Source organism: Ricinus communis, chromosome 5 (assembly GCF_019578655.1).
Source record: "Ricinus communis isolate WT05 ecotype wild-type chromosome 5, ASM1957865v1, whole genome shotgun sequence".
NCBI lineage: Eukaryota > Viridiplantae > Streptophyta > Magnoliopsida > Malpighiales > Euphorbiaceae > Ricinus > Ricinus communis.
In genome coordinates, this window is record NC_063260.1 from 21839939 (window position 1) to 21864524 (window position 24586).

At 30.8% G+C, this 24586-nt stretch overlaps 3 protein-coding genes across 3 annotated transcripts; 1 reads left to right on the plus strand and 2 right to left on the minus strand.

The window, feature by feature from the left end:
- Positions 1–637: 637 nt before the first annotated feature.
- LOC8275170 (ras-related protein RABA1d) lies at positions 638–6765 on the plus strand. The gene is made up of 2 exons (XM_002522202.4): positions 638–1028; positions 6054–6765. Exons 1-2 carry the CDS (start codon positions 808–810, stop codon positions 6487–6489), a joined length of 657 nt encoding a protein of 218 aa, XP_002522248.1. The 5' UTR covers positions 638–807; the 3' UTR covers positions 6490–6765.
- A 2973-nt stretch (positions 6766–9738) lies between these two features.
- LOC8275169 (probable WRKY transcription factor 65) lies at positions 9739–11429 on the minus strand. Its single transcript, XM_002522201.3, has 3 exons — positions 10984–11429; positions 10710–10859; positions 9739–10441 (listed from the first exon to the last, which is right to left on the minus strand). The coding sequence occupies exons 1-3, from the start codon at positions 11124–11126 to the stop codon at positions 9931–9933; spliced, it is 804 nt and encodes a 267-aa protein (XP_002522247.1). The 5' UTR covers positions 11127–11429; the 3' UTR covers positions 9739–9930.
- Positions 11430–21836: 10407 nt separating this feature from the next.
- LOC8275168 lies at positions 21837–22886 on the minus strand. The gene is made up of 3 exons (XM_002522200.4): positions 22617–22886; positions 22376–22525; positions 21837–22248 (listed from the first exon to the last, which is right to left on the minus strand). Exons 1-3 carry the CDS (start codon positions 22692–22694, stop codon positions 22009–22011), a joined length of 468 nt encoding a protein of 155 aa, XP_002522246.1. The 5' UTR covers positions 22695–22886; the 3' UTR covers positions 21837–22008.
- Positions 22887–24586: the final 1700 nt, after the last annotated feature.

The window sequence follows — 24586 nt, forward strand, 5'->3', positions numbered from 1 at the left end:
GCCTATGTTTATTTTAGTTGTTATTAAATGGATTGTACTAATATATTCTTTTATGAGAATTTTATTATTTTTAAATAAAAATTTAATTTAATTAAATAATTTTTTTAATTATAAGTCATTTTCTACTCATTCAGAAATAAAAAGAACTAATGAGTAAAATATATCTAATAGAAAATATTAGCTTTATTAGAAAATAATAGGTAAATTAGTTATTCTTTATTTGTTATTATAACCAACATGAAAAATATAATTTCTAAATATGTAAATACAATTAATACAAAATAATATATAAATCAAAGTTTGCATGAAGCTAACATACAGGCCATTTGATCTTTGATGTAAACCAAACCAAAGTATATTTATTACATTGCTATACTTACTTCCTGCGGATATAGTATATATTTTTTTGAATAGCTTGCTCCTCATTACTTGGAACATAATACAAATGGTAAAAAAAAAATGCATAATTCATAAAACTATTCGGCATATCGTATTTTCTTTACTAATTTCATTAGCGGGTTCGAACAAACCAATTAATTTACTACAAAGACTAATCTACCCTTAAAAGACAACACTCGCAGCACCTAAAGACTCAAGGGCATTAAAGTGATTCACACTTCCCTTCGAAAAGATCACTCCCACTTTTCTCTAATTGTTTTCTCTTTCACTGGAGTGCAGACAGCGGTCTCGCCCATTTCCAGCTCACTCCCCTAGCAAAAGGGTCAAAAGAACACATTACTATATTAAAGCTTTTGGATTCGAACTTCTCTTACTTTGTTTGAAAGCAAGAAATAAGAGAAGTGAAAAATGGCAGGGTATAGAGCAGAAGATGACTACGATTACCTATTCAAGGTGGTCCTGATCGGTGATTCAGGTGTAGGCAAGTCTAATCTGCTTTCTAGGTTTACTCGTAATGAGTTTAGCTTGGAGTCTAAGTCCACTATTGGAGTTGAGTTCGCTACTCGTAGCTTAAACGTCGATGGCAAGGTTATCAAGGCCCAGATTTGGGATACTGCTGGTCAAGAAAGGTCTGTGTTTCTGCTATGTCTTTTTTATTCTTATATTTTTTTTGGGTTTTGTGATCTGGGTTTTCATTGGTTCTGAAAGATATGATCTGGGCGCTTCTTGTTCATTGAGATCTTTCTTGAGCTTTCAAATTGCTCCCTGGTCTTTTTTTTTTTTTTCTACTTATTTGGCACAGTATTATCCTTTTTTGATCTGAGTCATAATTAATTAAGAGTTTGATTGGTTGCTTGAGGCGGAAACTGGGGATAATTTAAGAAAATTGGATCTTGGATGCTCTGGGTTGATGCTGAGGTTGTAGATTTGTGTATTCAGTAGGTTTTACTATAATTTTCTTGGGTTTAGGAGGTCCGGATTAAGATTTATTACAGAAACTGGTAGATCTTGACATTCTCTAGTTTGTATATGCAGTTTGCATGTCTATGTTGCTTGCTGTATGACTAGTTCCGCACTGAGTTGGGGATGAAGTAAAATTATTGAATTTCTTTCAGGTACTTAGGTTTCTGGAATTTTGGTAATGAATGTCAGCAGGTGCCTGCAAAGCTGGATTGGACTTGTTAATTGTTATAGCTGTTGCACTTTGGATTTTGTTTGCTAATACATAGGCTGAGGTCTTAAGTTTTAGGTGGAGTTGCTTTTGCATTATGTTATTTGTGCTAAATTATGTGGGTGCCAGCTATATACTCTCCTGGTCTTGTGCCATGGATGGGTATCTTGTTCAAACAATGCATGGTGCCTTGAGGGTTTATCACAGGCACCCATCTTCATTATGTAGCCCATCCATTCAACTGACTACTATCATTTTGTAATCCATAAATGCTGTAAAAATAGGATCTCCTTCATTTCGAATTTAACTTTCATTTGGCATTAGAAATGCTAAGATAAATTAGATTCACAGCATATAGCCTCGATGTTAAATAAATCGATGGTAGGATTTCTGAATTTAGTGTTGGATCGTGCTTTCTGAGCTTTCTAGCACTTTTCTTCTAAAATTAGTGTGCAAACTGCCAAGTAGGAAATAGATGGGAGGGTTAGAGTTGGGAGGATCCTTTGGTCTTACTTAGGTACACTTTTATGTATAGACGCTTTATATCTTTACAAATGTGGGTTTTTGCGTGTATGTATGTGTGTAAACTTGCTGCTCTTTTCTGCGGCATGTGATTCAAGGTGTGGGGGGTATGAATTGAATGCATCACCCTTGCTGTTGAATTTATCTGTATTTTCTTATATTTTACGTACAACTATCATATGGTTGGTGGGTTCTAGTATCTTCATGAATTAGCTATTGTATGTGTTTTAAGTTAAACTATTTTAGCAGTGTCTATATATCTTTAGCCTTACCAGTGGTTATAACTTCTTGCTTGCAGCTTATAGAGTTCTTAATACAGATACTTCCTATTGTTATGTTAGCATGCATCTTACTGCATAATTACAATTAATTGGTTTAGCTGATAGTTTCTTATGCATCATTGAATAATATCGTCTGATTTGTCACCAGATGACGCTACATCTAGGTCATCATCAGCACCTTTTCTCCAATCCCTGCTAGTTCGTTTCTGGTTATTTATGTAAGATTGTTAATATTTGGACATGACTCCTTCCTTTCCCGTTTCTTATACCTTGTATCGTTCTGTATAAAACATACAGTTGATTTCATCTAGGATATTTGCAATATAGTCATAACTTTTCTTCCATTCTTTTGCTTTTTTACTTAAAAGAATTAGTTTATATGGATCATCAATATTGATTTTTCTACAAAAATAATGGATGTACTTTTCTCTTTTGGTATCTGGACTTATTTCCTGGCATATATACCCCCTGTTAAATATTATCATATACTTGATCACATTAATTGATTTAGTTAGAACTATTTTATTTTCCTTATGCAGTCTTAAGTATAGTACTCATATGGTTTACCTCTTGCAGTTATAAGAATAGCTTTTAGCTTTCACTCTTTAGAATGTTTTCCTTCATGTCAGGCTGAAATTTCAGCCCATCAATTTTGAGGTAATCTCATTACCAGAGGAAGTTATTTATAATATTGGGGGCGCTTATATGGATCGTTTGTGATGATTATTATAGATCGTTTTAGACATGAAGCCTAGGTTTAAGGGTACAGAGAATCTAGTGATTCTGGTCAAGTTCACAACTTCATATGCTTCTCATTGCAAGTGCGAACAAGAAAGGGAAACCAAATGAGTCTTTGGAAGATGATGATGAGTTGCTTGTACAGTTTAGTAGAGGTGGAACTATAGACCTTAGTTCAAGATGTTCAAGATTTTCTAGGATCTTTAGTATTATCTTTGCATCCCAACCACTAACTAGCTGACAGTAACTCATTGCTGCTATAAGTTTTCTTTCAGCCTATTTGACTTCTGAAGATTATAAGACATGAATCTTTTCATATAATTTTTGACAGGTCCAGCCTTTAGATTTTGCTGAAAACCCAATATGCAATATCCTCTCTGCTGGTCCATGTTTAGTAGCCGGGTTAACAGAGATATAGAGATGATACACATTTATCATCCCCCTGGTGTTGGTGATCTTCGATAAAATAGAATTTATGATATGTTATGTCATCATTGCTTCAATTTTTCATTTCTGTGAATTCTTTTATCACACATCGCCTTACATACATCAAGATCCCCAAGCTATACTTTCTTTGGCATATCCATGGCCAGCATGCATGTGATGCCTTTGTGCAATACATTAGTGAGATCAGAGCAACTGGTGAAGCTGGTTCGCTGCTGTGTTCATGGCCTGCATTTATTGAAGATTAATAGGCTGTTAGGGAAGAGAGAGGTGGAGAAAAAATGAGCTGAGGGAAGAGATAGAAGAATATAGAAGCAGAGAGTAAGAGAGAGTAGTTGAGGAATTAATGGATTTGTTATGGAATTTTTTTCTTTAATACAGCAATAGCTCATAGGCCTCCTCTAACTTTCTACTAAAGCCTAACAGCATTTATTTCCCAGCTTGTTAGCTCAGCTTACCTTTTCCTTAACTATCACAGATTAGTAGGTCCCAACTTGCTTGTCAGCCCAATTCAGCTACCTGCCTATATTCAAAAATCAGCTCCAGCAGTTTTAGCTAACCAGTTTCATTTCTCTTTATCTGCTCCAATTGCAATCCTACTTTTGCATTTGTTAATCAGAAGATATTGACTATTAATGCAACGGTGGTAATGATGCACTCAAATACTAGACGAGGAAGCACAGATTGAGTTGTCTTTGAGGCAATATTGTCATTATTATACTGAATTTTGCCGGTGATGCTTTGGTGGTAACATTGGAAGACCAAAAAGAGTATCAAAGAAATGAAAGTCTACAAGAGTACTAGTGATAGAGGGCTGGTACTATCAGAATGTGGCCAAGTAGAAAATTATGGTGGTAAATTTTCATACTTTCACTACTGCTGCTCATTTTATACTGAAGATGGTAGATTACACTTTTGGATATGATCTGTTGGAAAGAAATTCCGAGCTGGTTTCAAATTTCTCCTTTAGCTAGACTGTCAAGTATTTAGTTTGGGGAATCAGATATTGTGTATATACATTTATATATACTTTGAATTGATGCACATTTAAGACTTTGACATCTATGGCTTCGAGGTTGAAGCTATATTTTCATTTTAACCTGGTTTAGTTTTCCATTTGCTTCCCAACTTTTTGACAGTGTGAATCTTGATCTCTGGAAGTATTAATGCAGGAGAGTTCCTTGGTATCTAATCGTCTTTAATACTATTTTGAAGTTAGTGAGTTTGGAGTGGTTGGATGCTACTAAGACGATTATTGTGGGGAAATGGGAGGTGGAAAATCTTGCAGATACCTGGTCACCTACCTGTAAACTCTATTTTCAATATACACTTTGAAATCTACAGCTTCTGCCTGTAGTTTTATACTTTGGAAGGGGTTAACCTACACAGAAATCCCAGGAAGGACTGTTGCACGGCAACCTGTCTTCTCTCTCTCTCTCTCTCTCTCTCTCTCTCTCTATCCTCTTTCCTCCTCCTGCTTGTAGACTTAGTATGCTAATCATCTGAAAACTTTTTCTTTTATCTGATGATGGGTTTCTTCTACCAATTAAATTTTAAGACAATTTATGGGTCTGTTATCAAAATCTTTGAGAGTAGGCTTACATAATTGGTTGTTGAGCTTCTAATCTACAGCGGTCTCTCAATATAATTTGTCACAATTATTCAATACCATGCCTTTTATTCATATAGCAAGTACGATTTCTTAATTTCTTGCTGGTATTACCATTGGATTAAACTGCGGTAGATTTTGCTGACACATGATTTTGATGCCAAATTGTGCATGTCAGAACCTAAGATGGCTCAGTAGGTTATTTGATTTGGCAGGCTCATTAGATTGCAGATGCATAGATTCACAGGGGGTTGGGAACAGGTATCTGAATGAGAAGTCACTGAAATCAGCTCGTACTTTCTTTTCAATGGCATTCATAATTCATGTGCATGATTTATGTCCTAATGGACTGTTTTAAGGATAATTGTACAGTATGGTGCTCTCACAGTAACTGGGCTCTTTACAAAGCCAAAAATTTGTTCTGTTAAGGATGATTTATTGGGTTCTTGGTAAATAATTCAACTGAAGAGCACAAGGCGTGGGACCTGGCATGACTTGACAGAAGGTTACTGGATGATTTAGCAAATTAACATTGTCATTTTATATACTCTCTGAGTATCAACTTTTGTGGCCCGGAAAGCTGAAAATGTGCTGCCGTCATGGGGAACAATCTTTTGCGGACTACTGATACTTAATTGACTGATATACAGCAAGACAACGGAAGCGCTGGCTGTTCTAACTGTATATTTAGATATATTTGCTATATGGTGCAGAATTATTTTAGCTGATTTACTGATTTTATGTCACCATTTGAATTTACGGTGTTGTTCATTTACATATGCCGTTGCTTTTGCAACTCTGTATACTCAAATTGTACTCAATCATCCATTTGCAATTTTATTTCTCAATGTTCTGAATTGTTATTTGAACTTTCTTTTCTGTTCTTTAGGTACCGTGCCATTACTAGTGCATACTACCGAGGAGCAGTAGGTGCCCTGCTTGTCTACGATGTCACCCGCCACTCAACATTTGAAAACGTCGAAAGGTGGTTAAGGGAATTGAGGGACCACACAGATCCCAACATTGTGGTCATGCTCATAGGCAACAAATCAGATCTTCGCCACCTTGTGGCTGTCTCAACTGAGGATGGCAAGTCATTTGCCGAGAGGGAGTCTCTCTACTTCATGGAAACTTCTGCTCTGGAAGCTACTAATGTAGACAATGCATTTGCTGAAGTGCTTACACAGATCTACCGAATTGTAAGCAAGAAGGCTATGGAGACTGGCGATGAAGGTGCTGCCTCGGCTGTTCCTTCCAAGGGAGAGAAAATTGATGTCAGTAAAGATGTTTCTGCAATGAAGAGAGTAGGATGCTGCTCTAGCTAGGAGTTTAGTCAGAATTGACGCAGAGGATGGAGCCAGTTTGTTTTGCTGCATCTATCTTTATGTACACCATTATTGTGTAAAATTTTCTTAAAGATGCCAACAGTAGGAGAGGTGGGGATTGATTTTTAAAGTTTTCTTTTCCATCGACTGCTATTTTAGCCGACAGAGAGCTTAATTAGGAACAAGGTATTACACTATTGCTTTTAAAATGGTTCTGGGTGAAGTCCAAGTGTCCATCAAGTTATATCTATTCAGTTGTATTCATGTTTGGGATTATATGTCCTGCATCAGATTGATAGGTAATTCAACTCTCTTTCGAAAAAAGAAAAAAATCAATTTATCTCATGCACTGGAGCTATCTATCATTTTGAGGTCGATGATGTGGGCTTCTCATTTTTTCAGCTGTTAGCATGGTGTTTGTTTCATTGGGAGACTAAAATAAGATCGGAAGTTTAGATTTTTGAGCAGAATATTTGGCATCCACATATATATTTAAAGCAAATGAAAATCTAGTGATTCTGATACCACAAGGTCGTTTCTTCTGCTTGCTTTGGTATCTACTTTCTGTAAATTAGAAGAAACAAATAAGAATGGTCCAGATCTTATGCAACTTTGTGATTCCGATCCATCTGTTTTGTTGATTATGGAGTTTAAGTTCTGAGTGCAATGATTGGTGGGTAGTTCTTCCGTAGGATGGCCTCTTGGAAGCTCCGCGGTTTAATTTGTTTGATTCGAGAATAATAATAGCAGCTTCAGGCTGTAAAAGAAAAAAGAGAGAGAGAGAGAGATTCCTGAAATATACAATTGCAGATACAGACAGACACGAAAATGTGTTGGTGTTGGTTTAATATTTTAATTGAAAGCATAATATTAGAGCTTGGAGGGTTGCTTGCTTCCGTTAAATGTTAGTAGTAAAATCTTTTAAAAAAAATCTTAATCTCTAAGCTAAGCTGTAATCACGCATCCCTATGTCATGCTCATGGTGTTATGGATCATTTCCCTTTAATTTAATTTAACAACGCCAGCCTCTCATTTTAAATGACGTTACGGTGACGCTGTGCCGTGCACGTGTCAATCATCGCAAATAAACAAAATCTCTAAAATAATAAATTTACCATAATACACATTAGCAATATTTATATTTATCATCCTTTACTGATTATTGTGTATAAACTAATTAAACAAGTAATCTCGCTTTTCCCTTTAACAAAATTAGGACAGTTTCTGATAATTTAATATTTTTTCTTGTGTGATCGTCAAAGGGAGCATTAATAATTTATTTATGACAGGTTTCGTAATTAAATGTCCAGTTGGTCCCACATTCGACTAATCCTTACCCACTCCTAATATTCTGCATATTTTATTTTTCTCTTAATGTCTTGTTTTAAGCCGATATAAAAATAAGCAATTTAAATCAAATCATGTGCGAACGAATAATAATATAATATTAATTAAGTTGCCTTTGATTGAACATAAATAAAAATCAAAGGACTAACATAGAGGTGCAGCTTGTGGAATATTATCCAGCTATATGATTCACCTAAAAGTCAAAACTTTTTTGATACTTGCATTTGAAATCTTAGCTTTCAAGAGCCAATCATTTGGATCTAATCCAAAAAACAAAAAGAAAAATCAGAATCAGGGTTGCCCTCCCAAGTTGTAAGTAAGCTGTTAATAGGGGAAGAGTTGTTTCAACGTGCATGACATGAAATAAAAGCAATTGCCAAAGCCAGCCTCACCAATTGTTCTATGTATCCTTTTCTGATTTGATGTCTTTCTAATTAGAAAACACAAAACTTTGCCTGGAAAAGTACCTACCAAATTAGGGTTTTGTTAAGATATTAATTGCATATTTAGAAGAATTATTGGGAGTTAAAAGAATAAATTTCAATCAAGTATATTATTTTTTAAAAATATTTTGTAAATTTCTTTTTTAAAAAAGTATAAATCTACTTAATTTAAAAGTAAGTCTCAAATTCTAAAATTATAATTTTTTCAAAGGTGCTTTCATCCACTGCCATACCAAACTGGCACCACAGTCTTATGCAATTTATTGTATAAGTGGCAGGCAAGCTTCCAATCATTTATAACTAATTACATTGAGTTTCTTCAGTCCATTAGATTGAAAGAATTGTTTTCTTTTTCTTCTATTTTTGGTCTCTCTCTGTGAAATTACATTGTGCATATATATAAGTTGTATCTCTTCTATAATACTTTATCTATTTGTATTAGAGCAAATGATAAAGCCTAAAAGTCATCTTTCAAAGATTCTCGCAACTAGAAACACTGTATTTAATGTGTTTAATTTATTTGATGTAAAGTCTTTTTTATTTTTTACTTTTCTAGGAAAATATTTTTAATATTTAGTGTATTCATAAAGTTTTTTTTTTTTTTTATATATATAAATCTTTGAAATAAAGTTATTTCGTCCAAAAGAGAAGAAGCATAATAATAATAATAAACTAGAATAGATTTTTACCAATTTTATTTTCACTTTAATGATAAATTGGTCGCAAAACAAAAGCCAAAAGCATGCATTGCCCTGCGGCTGCTGCTTTAGAAAATGGATGCACATTTTCCGGGTGAAATAAGAAAGCACCTCAATTTGTGGCTGCTTTGCTTTCACATGCACAGCATTGATATGGAATACACGTTTTCCACATAAGAAATACTATGAGAAAGCCTACTATGCCTTAAATTATTGTCCATCTCTTCTCAATATCAAATAAATACCACTGCTATAACAAAGGCAAGGCAACTGTTCTTTTTTTTTTTCTTTTTTTTTTTTCAGTGCATTATTGGTGACAAGAAAGTTGTCTCTATCATTGACCAATTAAATACAGATGTCTAACTAATAATACAATCCCATTCTCACGTTGAGCAATTAATTTCAGCTATTGCTTCACTCACCTTCTGCTAAGATTTCCCTTTTCTCTAATTAAAAATATAATTTATTTAATTTTTAACTTAATTTTATCCGAGCATTGTTGCATGAAAATATTAAAGTATATAATAAATAATAAATATATGTATTTCACATGGAAAGGGGTAATTTTTAATATGGAATGAAAAGGATAAGATTAATTTTAATTGCTGAGAAAATGCACAATCAGAAGTTACCTTGTTATCAACGGAAAAATCTGAAAATGCGATTTGTTATTTTTCTTTTTCTTGGATATTTAAATTGAATGAAAATAATCCATTCTGAGACGGCAAATTCTTCATAATTACAACAAGATCGCGACAGACTTCAGAAATGGACCCTTTCCTATTTATTCACTTATTACTACACTGAAATCAAGGCAAAATTAAAGCTAAAAACAAGAATAAAAATTAAAATTTTAAACAGAAATTCAAAATTATAAAATAAAATAAAAATGCTTGTAATTTCTTGTTTTGTTATCTTATGGTGCATATGATACGCCCACCTTTGATGACCCATCAACAGATCTGGACTTGTGGCCCCACTCCACGGTGGTGCCTGAACACCGACGAGCACTCCGGCAACTCGCCAAGATCGGCAAAAAGTGACTCGTCTTCTTCTTTTATAGGGTAAGAAATTGCCGGCTCAACTTCTTCTGCCCTACTCCTGTCGTCCGCAAAAATCGGGCTTTCAAGAATGGTAGAAGAAGTTGTTTGCATTTCTCCAAACCAGCTGAACTCATCTGTACTTATAAGTGACCCGTCTCCGAGATCAGTGAACCTCTCTTCAGGCTCGGGTTGTTCTGGGTTTTCTGGTTCTTTTCTGGGTGTGGATATTTCGGGCTTGATTAATGTAGAGTTGGGTTTGGTGTTATTGTGGTGGTGGTGATGGTGATTCTTTGAAGGTGGTGGCCAAGGGTGGTTGTGTTCACAAGAATAAGTGACCACCAACATTGAGGGGTCCACACGGCTTCTTTCTACTTGTTTTCTTGCTGGACAGCCCTTTGAACTGCTACACCTGTAGTATCCTCTGTATACATATATAGACGAAAACAACAACTGATATCAGTAACTGTCTTTGATCTATAGCTTATGTTTGTCTTTCTTGTTTATGTAACAGTTCACACATGAAACGTGTTTTTGTTATTAGGCATGCTATATATAGTATTTGGAGTAAGAACTTCAAAAGGAAAGAAAAGACTAATAGTTTAATACAACAATCTCATTAATAGGTTACTTGAATTCTATGTTAATTAAATTGTTGATAATGAAATGCATTTAGAAGGTTAGACAATTACCTGGGGTAAGGTGAGCCTTTGATGGGTTTCTGGCCATATTTTCTCCAGGCCCAAGAATCGGATGGTGGAGGAGCATTTTCTCCCTTCAGCCTTGAGCCTTCTATGTCTTTGATTGGCACTGATATTACTCTTTTTTGTGTTGCTCGTTTGCTGATAATTTAACAATAGGGTTATTTGTGAAGGAAAGCTTATAAAATTCTGTAATCTTTACCCAGCTCTATGTTCTGTAATTGCGGGAAGAAAAGGAAAAAACAATAGAAGAGCCTAATTATACCTTCTTTTAGGGGAAGAAGTAGAACTCATCTTCATATCGTTAAGCAAGCTAGAAGAATGGGGTGATTCAGGACCACTTTCTGTACTATTATCGTTCTCTTCTTGATCAGTGATTAGTGCGCTGTTATTGTACTTACCGTCCATAATTACTATTTATACTTGCCTAAAAACTTAGGGTCTGCAAAAATCCGAAGCTAATAATATTGATGGAGGATGACAGTCCGTCCCTCTTGATCAGTGTTGCCGGCGGAGATGACGACGACGTCGATAATAGGGTAGAAAAAGAGAAGAGAGGGAGATAAAAATGGAGGATTAGGTTGGTGATGTGAGAAGAAGAAGAAGAGGAAGAGATGGGAGAAGGTGGAGAAAGAGAGGGGTGGTCCTTTAAAAATTGGCCGCCATGTTGACAGATGAGCTTTTGTTGTTAGTTTATTGAGGACGTGCAAGCTAATGTGAATATAATCCCAAACAAGTTTTAATATATTGCAATTTGAAAACGACCTCCTCAATTTATTTTTTATATTAATTATCCTAAGCCCACCGATTGATTTCCTAAATAATTAAATTGGCTTTAGCAGTTTAATTTTTATTACAAGTTCTTTTAGCAGTTGATGATGTGTACAATGAGTTAATTTTCGTGTATTTTATGGAATCTTTTTTCAATAGGTTTAAAATAGGTCATTCATACCATGAGTAAAGAATTCACATAACCAAAAAGACAAAGAAAAACAATGTCTTTCTATAATGTGTTTTTAGAATTGAAACATAAAAATAATCAATATGCTAAAGAGCAAAATCACTAACATTTGACTGAGGCTTTAGACTGATTTGCGCTACCTATTTAATTGTTTTCTGAAAAATATTTGAAAAAGGATTAAATCATTAATTTTTTAAGAATAAATTTGACAAAAAAAATATAAACCTAATATTTTAACATTCAACAATGATTTTAAATAGTTTTTACATTTTTTGTAATATATAAGACAATCTCTCTTTTTATAAATGTTAAAGAATTTTCCAAGCTTACTATCTAAATATTCGATATGTTATGATTAAATTATAACGTTTTTTATAATGATCAGTTCTTACATATATAAGACAATCTCTCCTTTTATAAATTTTCAAAATTGCTATCTAAATATTCAAAATGTTATCATTAAATTATAGCAGCCGGCGAAAATTTAATTCTCGTCATTATGTTTGGTTGAAATTTATAAATTTATAAAATTTATTTACAAATTCAAAGGTCACGTGCTTTGAATCAAAACATTCAAGTTTGTGTGAGATTGGTTATAACTAAACTAAATTCTACTAAAAATATATAAAATATTTAAATAAATTTCATATTAGTTTATTCTGTAACATCAAAATACCTCCTTCAACTTTATTATTTCTCTCATATATTTTCTTCAAATGAAATAAATTTCTTAAAGGATTTTAATCAAACATAACACTAGAATTTTATAAATGCTTAAAGAAAACCTTATTAACAAATTAATATAGTTCAATTCATGTTTCAAATAAAAGAAACCAACGCAATATGTGCCTTCTGTTCAAGAAGAAGTATTTTTGATGTTAGTGCACATGATATTTTGCTTCATGAAGCGGAAAAAGAAAGATATGGTAAGGTTTTATCCGATTCCTTAATTAAACATTTAGTAGACAGATTACATCCTAATAGGATATATCTAATTTGGCCTTGTCCTTGTTTTTGCCTTCATTCAATTCCACTTTACTCCCCATGGCTTTTCCATCTTTGATAATTAACTACTCCTCTTTCTAATTTAACCAACATAAAAGTCAAAAGTGACAAATCTAAAATCCCTAGCCGCTTTTCTCTCCCTTTTTTTTTTTCCTGTTTTCATTAAAAATTCGTCTTTTGACCTAATATTGATTACCTTTCAAATTGGGTAGTTTTTTTTTCCTTTAATTTTATATTAAAAATTTTTAAATATTAGTATTTTGTAAAAAACTATAAAGTTACTTTACTATGAGACGTGAAATTCTTTTTTATGAAAATAATGATATGGACGTTAGGCTTTTTGTCTATGAAAGTGGTGAAAAAAATATAAAAATTATATCCGACCATTAAATAATGAAATTTGATATTTATAAGATTAACTTTTTGTCTGCATCATATTTTTCGTAAATTTATAATTTACATTCTATTAACACCGTTGATAATTATTGAAATAAATACTTTTATAAATATTTTTTAATATTTAATATGTTTATATATATATATATATATATATATATATTTATTATTTCTCATTAATATATAATACTCTTATTTCTTTTTAAAAAGAATAAAAATAAAATACAACCTATCTTAATCTCCCTTTTGATCGAACTGATTTGCATCAATGCAGTTCCTTTCATGAGAATTTCCAAGAACCACTATAACATAATTTAGGCGATATACTTAAAGTTCAATTAAAGTGCCTTAGCAATCTTTTATCAAAGAAAACAAAAATTGCAGTAAGTTTATTATGGCTGTAGTGGGCGTGGTTCTTATTCCATCAATAAATTGGAAGATTTAAAAGCACAATTATGGCTAGATTTAATTATCTTTTTTCTTGATAAAATTGACAGAAAAATTCACATATTATATAGTTTGTTGGAATCACTTGTTTAACGATGATAATGATGATGCCTAAGATTAGAACACCCTAAAATATTTGCAGGGACTTTATGTTTTGACTTGATATTCTAATAAAAATAATCACCACAGATTAATTTATCAAAATTGGTTTCAAAATTCTTGAACTTGTGGCATGATTCTAGATATTATTGTATGATATAACAAGTGGAATGTTATCCTCCATTGTTGACTCAGTCCGTTATTACTGTTTATGTCTCCCGCCAATGGGAAAATGATGGACAATAGCTGATTGGCGAGTTTGTTACATCAAAAATATCAAAATAAAATCTGAAATTCAATATTCTATAGATTACATTAATTAATTAAATAATTGGTGCGTGAAGTAATGTGATTACGACAATTTCTCTACTGCTACTGAGGCTTTCATTAATTAATAATAATCAAAGTCTATAAAAATTGTTTCCATCTCTGACTTTCCATTAACCACGGCAACTTTCATGGCCTTTCTCTATATATTTGTATATTTAATCCTTTTCTTTTCTAAACAAATATATCCTTACTACTGCATTTGCAAGGAACTGGAACTTCCTCATGGCTTCCTGTTTCACTATTTATATATTATAGAATATATATATATATATATATATCTTGAAACTCCCTCCCTCCAATAGCTAGGTATGCTTTTTATATAAGACATGAATCACTGATGATTCTCTTATTACTTGTTATCATTACTCTTTTATATATATATATAATTAAATTATGTGAAACATAAATATTTTCCTTTCCACATAGAAAGGAAGCAAACAGGAGAATTACAGAGGGAAGAAGAAGGAGAACATTTGTTTAGCCACAGTGTGCGCTAAAATATTGGAAGTGTGCGGAATAAAATGATAAACCACCGTCACGAAAATAAATTATGAAAATGTAGTACTCATTTCGTTTAAAAAATACTCCTTTTTCAATTTAGACATAAATTCAAAAATACTTTTGATATAACTAATTTTTATTCATCTTTAAATATTTTATTAGATATTTTAGGTGACAACTATTTTCATTAATTTTATTAGATTTATCAACTCATTTATTATGGTTATATTGTTTTTTTGGACTGACTTAATAAAAGAAACTCGTTAATAATTTTTTAATTTGATCATAATGTCATTTTAATGGTAGCAATTTCATACACTGTTTTTAAAACTCTTAGAATTTAATAATTCAATATAGATAGCTAGACTGTAGTGCAATTAATCTAAGATGGCAACCGAAGCTGAGTTTATTTAAACGCATAGGCTTTATGTAGGATATAGTCAGAAACTATATATTTTACTAATCTAGAACTAAAACTCTTTATTTTATTACCTTAAAACACACCGTTTTAACTTTCTTTTTCTGTTTACGCTCTTCTAAATGCATCCAAAAACAAAACCCACCTACACCACCAAATTCTTATATCATCAATTTATGCAAAGTCATGGATATTGTTAAAATGGATATCCTTTATCGACATTTCCTTCAATCATAGAACCAGGTAGAAAAATAAAAGAAGTACAAAAACAACAATAATACAAATACATTGAGTTTCTTAGAAAGAACAAATGTGAAAATTCTGATATGGGTCTCTGCAAAATGAGTGTTTTTTCTTTTTAATTTCTACCAAGAAAACTGTCAATAAAATCTTATTCTTGAAAGATAACCGTGGTTCTAGAATTAGTTTCACCTTGGCTAACGAATTATGAAAATTACATATTTTAACTGTTAATTTAGTAAATAATTACTAAATTAATGTTATTAACTAAACAAACCAATAAATCTTAATCTGTGTGTAGATTAAAAGTGAACTATTTTTTTAAGACATAGAAAATATTATTTTTAGAACGGAAAGAAATATGTGAAAATCTTTAACTAAAAAAAATCGAATTAAATAGTGCAAAACATATATATGGCTAATGTGCTATAATCCTCCAAAAGCTCAAATGAAGAGCTTGTGTAGCATGTTGTAGGAGTGGACTGTTCATTCGCTAAATGTATGTGTATGCAATGAGAGTTTTCTTGATTAATTGCATTCCCCTAGATTCAAGTATTCCCAAGTTATGATTCGCATGAGTTGGTATTCTTAGACTATATGTGATGTGAAATATTATGGAATTTGTCAGATTTCTAGAAGAATTGTTTATTTGCTCATTTTCTTCTATCGTATTATTCAAATACATATGATGAGAAGAGGAAGGAAAATAAAATCCAAGGAAAAATTCAACTTTGGGTGGCCAAATATCTCTAGTGACTGGCTAGTTGTTGCCGCTTCTACTTGGCTGCCAAATAAATGTTATTCGAGAACTGCCATTTTAGCAACTGTAATATACAAATGAAAAGAACTATATATATAATATGAAATTAGTTTGTATATATAAATCACATTCCACTTCTTATATTCAGAATAAACGAAGTACACCTTTCTTATGAGTTAGAGGCCAAAGCATCACATACATACATCACCTGCATATATCAGGTTTAATAAAATGTGTTGATTCCTTAAAATATATACTCTTAACAGCTCCATGGCTATCATCTATTCTCTACTCTTCTAATTTTTACCATTTTTAAATTATTAAAAAATTAGATTAGGCAAAAGTTGGAACGGTTCCTAAATTAAAAGTCCCTCGTTGTATTACAAATGATTATCAAATATCATTCATGATACTTCCACCTCCCATCATAGAAAAGGACAATTATGTATTAATATAGTCTCCATTTTAGGAAATGACCGTCATCCATAAATATAGGTCAATTGTTTATCTGTTTTATTTAAAAAGACAAATTTTATTCTTTTTTTTTATAAAAACCTTATATACAAATAATTAAAAAAATAGTAATGTAAGAGTAAATTTTAATTTTAATTACTCAAAGCATTGTATTTTAACTAAAACATATATAATAAAAGCAGATTATTGCACATCAAATAAACTACCTTCTTAACTTTTCTTTCTTTCTTTTCTCTATTTTTTTTTTTTTTTTATCCCTGGGTATTATATTCCTTTGTCTTCTCCTTATTTTCGTCAAGCTCAAACTACGTCAAATTCAAATTCAAAGTAAATTCCTCTTAACCCCCTCTTTATCATCCTCCTTCTTAATCAAATTAGAAAATCACCGCCACTGTCATCATAACCATTATCTGACCACCATTACCATACATGCAATGTCATTTGAAAATCAAAGATTATTTTTGATTGTACTGACAATGAAGCTGTATAGTTCTAGCCCGTTGATCCTATACTCACCGTAATTGGTGATGCTAGTGATGGAAAAGATAGTGGCGCTCGTAGTGAGGTGCTTCCATAGATTAAGCAAAAACAAAAAATTCTCTCTTTCTTTTTTTCTTTTCCAATCTTCTTACTCTTTTTTTCTTTTTTCTTTTTTATTTAATCTGAAAATAATGAAATAGAATCAGAAGAAATGGGTTTCGACGGTGTTGAAGGCAATGCTTTTAACTTTTTCTTTATTCCTTAAAGGACTCACTTACCCTCCTGAAAGAAAAAAAAAAAAAGAAGTTGTTTAAGAAAAAATTAAAGATTTTATATTTAATTAGTTGAATTAGACTAATTTATCCTTCTATAAATATTTTAAAATTTATTATAATCATTTTAATAGAATAATAAAATAAAAAAAATTAATGCAACATTGAATATATAAAAATGATAAATAATAATTTTTTTTTTAATTAAAAACTGACAGTTACTATAAAATGAGAATTATTTTTAAAATTTAAATTTTCTGCAATAGTAAAAAAAATCTGAAATATAATAAAAACTATGCTATAATAATATAACAAATTTAATTAAGATACATAATTTATTGAGGTCGTTTATCTGATACATGCGTAAGAATAATTGAGTTTATATATTAGAAGTCGGTGGTGAATGTTTAATGTTAGATTATAGATTATGGGTCCCCTTCAATCCCATTTTTCTCATAGGAAAACGAAATTCATAATTTCCTTATCAGATTAAGGTTTAAACTATAATAATGGACGGTAAAGATCATCTAAAAATAGACTTTTAATTTTGGAAAATAATTTTTCTTCATGATATTTTTGATGCATTGGACCACTTCTTAATTAATCATCTAGCCCCAGGCTATATGCTATTATCTCCTCTGTTAATAATTAAATATTCATTATTATGACTAATACTTCGATTTCGTTTAAAAGCTTTATTAGTTCTAAGTGATTTAATATTGAATTGTATAGCACTGAAGTATTGCAATATTTAATTCCGATATTTTACAAATTGGACTATTTATTTTAAAAATTATTATTATAAGATTTCAATTCGTATTCAAACTTAAGCTAGTTCAAAAAGTTTAATTTGAATTCCTAATTACGTTTGACTTTTCAATAAAAAAATCAAGTGGTATGAGTCTTTTGTTACTGTATATATGAGCTGTAAAATTCGAATTGAAATTCTAGAAAGAAAAAATTGCTTATATATGAATTGTAAAATCTTTAATCCAAGGGTTTGAAGAGTATTTAATTAAGATTTTTAAAGAATTTTTTAAATTTTTTTAAGTCAATTATTTTTTAAAGAACATATAGGATATTTTAATAAATCTTATAGAGTTAATGAATTTATAAATGATTTTTACCGATTTTATTTATAAAAATTTAGACACTGATTGGACTTTTATTTTATTGATGTTCACACATTATTATTCTCTATTGTTCATTATTTAATTTCCCAAAAAAAAAAATGTTCATTATTTAAAAATAAAATTAATTATTTAATTTAATTTTTTATTATTTTCTTCTTCTTCTTCTTTTTATACATTTACTTCAAGTATTATTCCATATAATATTATTTTTAAGTATTTCATTTCATTGTTGTGTTTTCATACTAAATTTTCTATCTCACAATATGAACACTATTTTTTTCAAGACAATAATTTTCTTTTCAAAAATATTATCATATCATGATTTTCTCTAATCAAACCACTAAACTCATGTCAACTTGCTATATTTTGCTCCTTATCTATTTGATAAGTACATAAATCATGCTTACAAATTGAAACAATTATCAAAATGATATTCTTAATAAAATCTAGAAGTTTGTGGTGAAGTTGTTTGCACGAAACAATCCTTCAAAAATCACCACTATTCATTTGAAATTTACATATTTTATAAGGGATCGTCTTAGAATTAAACTAAAAAAATTTGATTAGTTTTATTTATTTATTTATGAGTATAAAAGAATATTATTAATAAATAATTTTTAACTTTTGAGTTGCATATAATCTCTTGACAATAATATGGGAGAATTTGAAAGGAAGAAAAATTAATTTTTTTTTTAAATAAAAAGTCTATTGAGATATTGAGGAAAAGTAAAGAAAATAATTTTAAATTTTTTTTATTTATACCAATGCATAAATAATTATTCAAAATATATAAAAGTTTATGTCTATAAAAAATAATAACTTTTTAAATACTAATTTATTTTCATAGACTTTATAAAAGTCGTAATTAAATTCAATAACTTTTTAAATACTAATTTATTTTCATAAACTTTATAAAAGTCGTAATTAAATACCTCTAATTTCGATAAACTTTTCTAAGATCTTTAAAAATTAATATTGAACACTCCATAACTCATAAAAAATATTTTAAAATTATTATTAAATACACCATAACTTTTAAATTTCATAAAGTCTTTAATTTTCTCAATCCAATACACTCTCACAGTATTTACCTGATTTTACTTTATATGTAATACTTATTTCAGTATTTGCAGTTAATCAAACCAATCCAGAAAATGAATATCATATTTAAAAATGTTATACTATCCTTTGTTTAATTTCAATTTTCAATTTTGTCACATAAAGGGTCTATTTATTTTTTCTATTTTTTTGGAGAAAAACAAAAGGGGTCTAATTTTAATTAAAACTTGGGAGCTATATCTAAAGTTAACTGGCATTTAAAGAGTCTAGGGCAGGTACGACACACATTTAACTGTATAATGCCAGTTAAAAATAAAATAAAATTAGATGATCATATAATAGAATGTCATTCTGTCGCAGCAGAAACCCACCAAAAGTCATTTTTCTCTTCCCTTCTGTTTCACTCTATGGATGTCGGATGGTAGCAAGTGTAGCCCTATTCAGGCTGACAATAAGGCCCAATGTCGACCATTGTAAATAAACTTTCATGGAAAACATTTTCCAGTTTCTTGTGTTTCTAATTTAGTTGACATATACCCAACAGAAACAACTCTTCTAACTTGGTTTCTTGATGGCCATTCTTCAGTTAGTGCATGCTGTGGTATCCAAACTCTCATATATTTGAATATACGCATAAAGAGGAAAAATATGGATATTTCATTTAATAACAAGCTCTTACTAATTATTCATTTCAAATAGAATCTTCACATGTTTTAAATATATTTAACTGCTATATACTGCAATTAAGATTAAAAAAAAAAGATTTAGTTAGAATAACAAAATGAAAATGTTACATATGAATTTTATATCATGATTAACTCTACCTAATTAATCAATTTATAAATTCAGGTAGTTAATAATAATAATAATCACAATGTACTTGAAATTCTTGGATTAGGGTATAATACATGATTCTTATATCCTTTTTTTTTTATTTTGCAAAAAATTTAATAATGCAAGTATATTAATTAAAATAACTTGATTAGTCAAGAATATATGGATATGAATTTGAGATTTGGTTACCTTTTCTATACTTTTGTATTATATTTAACAGAACAAGAAAAATTAAAAGATTACTCAGTAATAACTATTAATAATTAAAAATTATTAATAGCATACATGATAATTTATTCATCAATACAAAAAAAATCGAGTAAGATATGAAATTATTAATAAAATTAGTATGAGTAAATATATAATGATTCATGTTTTTTAATATATAATTAAAAATCTATTTTATTATATCACAGAAATATATATCACTAAGAATAACGTTTATAGGACTGAGATAATAAATAAATCTCATATGATATGTGAAGTAATGAGGGATTGAAACATTATTATTTAATAACAAATAATAATAATATAAAATAAGTTTAAATAATAAAAAAAGGTCTTTAATGACATTTAATTATAACGAGCCACAAAATATAATATTTTATGTACAAAGTACGTGTATGAAAATTTTATATATATATATCATTTGAAATGAAAGATAAGAAATTTAGAATAATTTTTATCTAAGTTTATTGTATATCTCAATGTATACACGAGACTAATAGATAATACTAGATATGAACGTGTTCTCGGATATTCCAGTTGATGTATGTTGGCTGTTATGCATGATAGTTTTGAGGGTCTGCATCCTCCTCATGTTGCTGAAGGTCTTAGTATGCGTGAAGCTTTTAGTTGGCTAAAGAATTTTCTTGCTGTCTTTATTTAAGTTGAATTTGATTCCCAGTTACTGATTGCTGCTCTTCAAAGCCCAGTTGCAGATTTAACATACTTTAATTTAGTTGTTTCAGATTGTAAAATCCTCGCCATGGATTTATAAAATTGTAAGTTTTCTTTTGTTGGTCGATCAGCGAGTCACGTAGCTCGTAGACTAGCTCGAGTTGATGCTTCTCTGCCTGATCAGGTCTGTTAGGAGGGCTCTTCTCCTGCGCTTCTTTGTGATGTGCCAATTATTTAATATTAATATCTAAAATATTCATCTATAAATATTATTTTTTATTAATTATAGTATATATACAAAAACTAAACAAAGAATTTTGCAAAAGATTAATATTATTCTACATTTTTGCTGCCACTTTTGTTCAGTAGATACGCAATTTAATTAGTTCTTCTAGGTTATGACTGAAAATATCGTTCGGACTTGACTGCTTAAGCATTCATGCTCTTCTTTTCCAATAAAACTTAATTTGTTTATTGTGACCTTAATTGGGTTATAAAGGATAGCCATTTCTCTCTTTTAAAAAAAAAAAAAATCTCAATTTAGTTCTAACATTTTCACCAAATACTTAAAATAAAAAAAGAAGAAAAAGAAAAGGACAACCGAAGAAATAAAAAAATTCGCCTAATTGGGCAAAACCCAGATACATTTTTCCCCCTATGATTTAGTAATCAGGAGAATTTTATAGCAAACTCGGACGCACTCGATCCATATATTCAGAAATTTTCTCTTACACACAAGAATTCATATCCAACCCTCAAGAGATCAGTTCTTGAAACATGAAAATATTCAACTAGACTATTAGGAAAAGAAAAAGTTTGAGAAAAAGACATCGAAAGTACTTCAGTTCCTTTTTAAACGAAACTGACAAACAAAGGAGAAAGTGCGTCAAGGCAACATCAATGACTTGAACAATAAGATTACTTGAAAAAGTCATTAATTAACTACACAGGAAACTTTATGTGGTTCTCTCTATGTTCCCTTTACCTATCTATGGCCTCAAGAATTTCTTGAGTAACATTATTTACATCTAGAGCATGCTGTTCTTCAGCTACAACAATGGCTTCCAAGCCAAAATAAAAGTTGCATGACACTTTAGCATTCAGCACAATTAAACCCATTTTCTCAAAAGCCTCTAGTATTGGCACCAGCTTACCTCCTCCCTTTTCGCAAATCACCCTCACAAGAAACCCTTTCCCTGCTTTCTCTACCTTCACTTCCCTCTGCATTTATACATGCACAAAAAAAGAAAAGAAAGAAATGAAAATATAAAGTTTGATAGGGGCACGGAGAAGAAAAATGAAAAATATTTTTGACAAGGGCGCGCAGAGAGAAAAAGAAAGTAGATACCTTGGGCAAGCACTGGACTTGCTTCATCAGGCGCAAGTATTCACTTTTGATAGCATTCAAGTTTGAAAGTTCTCTTTTAATTGCCTCCACCTTGAGACTGAGCTTGTAAATATATAGAACAGCATCTGCAATAATACAATTTCTTTTCACCTTCACAAACAACGAAGGAGTCAATCAGTATCAAAAACTTGGGTGCATGTTACTGTTGCAATTAGAAGAGAGTACAGTTTTTGCATATTACAGATTTGGAGCATGTAAGGGTTCTTAGAATGTGAAGCTTGTTGCGCAATACCATTCTTCTTTGCACTCCAGACACCATCTTTCTCTTGTTCTCTCTTTCTATCTGTTTTTCTTTTCCTCTAGCTATGTGTTTGTTTATTAAATGCTTAGTGAGATTTAGGACAGAGGAAGTTGGGCCCTTTTATAGCATGGGAATGGGAGGGGTTAAGCGGTCATGTGTTGGGATCTTGGATTGACAAAGCTACTATCTTCTTGTCTCATACGAAATTGGGAACTGAAACAGCAAAGGAAATGGTAAAAGTTAAAAAAAAAAAAAAAATGAAAAAACAAGAATGCCTAGTGCTCTATTACCCTTTACTGCATAGGCATTTTCCTTTTTCACAAAATTCCTTTTTGGAACTGAAATGACGTAACACTATTGGTACTTTCTGAAATTAAAATAGAATGATAATTGTGTAATAATTATTATACAGAGTACATTCTAATTTTCTCGTGAATCATATATATTATCACTTCAGACACACCTATTTTTATTTTATGAACATTTAGTAAATTTTTAAACAACTGTTAATGTAATACCTGAGCAAAGACGTCGATTTAGGAGACAAACTATCAACTCAGTTTAGAGGATGAACGTACGTAATGAACTTGAAACGAGAAATGCCAATGAAATAAACAAAGAAAGCAAAAATAAAAGTCTGCAAATGAAGTGCATCATGATATTGGTAGTAGTTGTCCTATTGATTGTAGAGTTTGCAAAATTCTTGCATGGGAATGGATGTGGGAAACGGATAGCTGTTGGCGAAGGTGATCAGAGTCAGAGGATACAGTGATGTTTGAGTCAGTCACTAGTGAGAAATGGAGAAGGGATGCTGAGTAAAAAAGAAAACAAGGAAAAAAAATAGCATATGCAGTGTTCACGGGCCTCTCGTTTGGTTTCACTTTGTCTCCCATATTGCTAGTGGCCGTAGGTCACATGCTCTGACACTATATAAATATATGTATGTATGTATTCTTTATGGTTCTTTTTCTACTTGTGGCAGTATATGATATGATGATGATATAAAATATGCCCTCCCTTCACTTGCAGCCTTTCCACTTGAGACAAATGCAGCTGCCCTGAACTTTAGTACTCTCTTATTTGTACTAATATCTGCCATTCCCAGTGAATTTGTTTTACCTTCTTGAACCCTTGTTAATTCAATATTCAAATCCCCTTTTTTCCCTCGTTTTTACTTCCTAAATAGTTAATTCCCTTTAGACCATCTTTGAAATTTTAGTTTTTTCCTTTTCCTTTTTAATGCTGCATTGCCTATGGGTAGATATACCATCTTCAAATTTGAAAGAAGAATAGTTTATTAGTTTCATATTTGCAAATTAGGCGCAAACCAATTAACTTAAGTGATGAAGCTCCATGACTTGAGGTTATAGGTTCAATTTCAAACCTGAGAAAATGCAACGTGTAATATTTGATTTGCATTGTTAATATCTAGCTATTTAAAGGATCAGAAGATAATCATTTCTTACTCAAAATCCCATCTGACTTCGTAACAAGACTTGAGTCTTCTCAATTGTAAGAAAGTTGTTGGCCTTAAAAACTTCTTCCAAAACTTTCATAAAACAAGCTCTAAGCTTAAATCAGTTCCAAAACCAGTGGCTCAAAATAGTTCATTTTAGATTACATTTAATGATGCTTGCCCTTAACTTTTATGTCGATCGGTATAATCTGGTGTCCCCAAAAAGCAAGGATTTAAACTTCTAGTTAAAATATTGGATCTCTTTGTTGTCTTATGGTTAATTAACAAGCATTTGAGCACAAGTCTGTCTATGTTGTTAACTTTATATTATAACAAAAGCCAGCATTTTTAATGAAATTATTCATTTCTTAATCGAATTTCAATTTTTTAAAGATTATTACAACTTACAAGCAATCTTTTGTCTCTTTCTCTATATTTGTCCTAAATGAACATT

What these genes read in the sequence shown, in the direction of transcription:
- LOC8275170 (XM_002522202.4), top strand. Translation starts at nt 808, where the DNA reads ATGGCAGGGTATAGAGCAGAAGATGACTACGATTACCTATTCAAGGTG. An exon ending in GATACTGCTGGTCAAGAAAG is followed by an intron (nt 1,029 to 6,053) that starts GTCTGTGTTTCT and finishes TCTGTTCTTTAG; the next exon opens with GTACCGTGCCATTACTAGTG.
- LOC8275169 (XM_002522201.3), bottom strand. Translation starts at nt 11,126, where the DNA reads ATGGACGGTAAGTACAATAACAGCGCACTAATCACTGATCAAGAAGAG. An exon ending in ACTTCTTCCCCTAAAAGAAG is followed by an intron (nt 10,860 to 10,983) that starts GTATAATTAGGC and finishes TTAAATTATCAG; the next exon opens with CAAACGAGCAACACAAAAAA. An exon ending in AAAGGCTCACCTTACCCCAG is followed by an intron (nt 10,442 to 10,709) that starts GTAATTGTCTAA and finishes ATATGTATACAG; the next exon opens with AGGATACTACAGGTGTAGCA.
- LOC8275168 (XM_002522200.4), bottom strand. Translation starts at nt 22,694, where the DNA reads ATGGTGTCTGGAGTGCAAAGAAGAATGGTATTGCGCAACAAGCTTCAC. An exon ending in CCCTTACATGCTCCAAATCT is followed by an intron (nt 22,526 to 22,616) that starts GTAATATGCAAA and finishes TTGTTTGTGAAG; the next exon opens with GTGAAAAGAAATTGTATTAT. An exon ending in AAGTCCAGTGCTTGCCCAAG is followed by an intron (nt 22,249 to 22,375) that starts GTATCTACTTTC and finishes GTATAAATGCAG; the next exon opens with AGGGAAGTGAAGGTAGAGAA.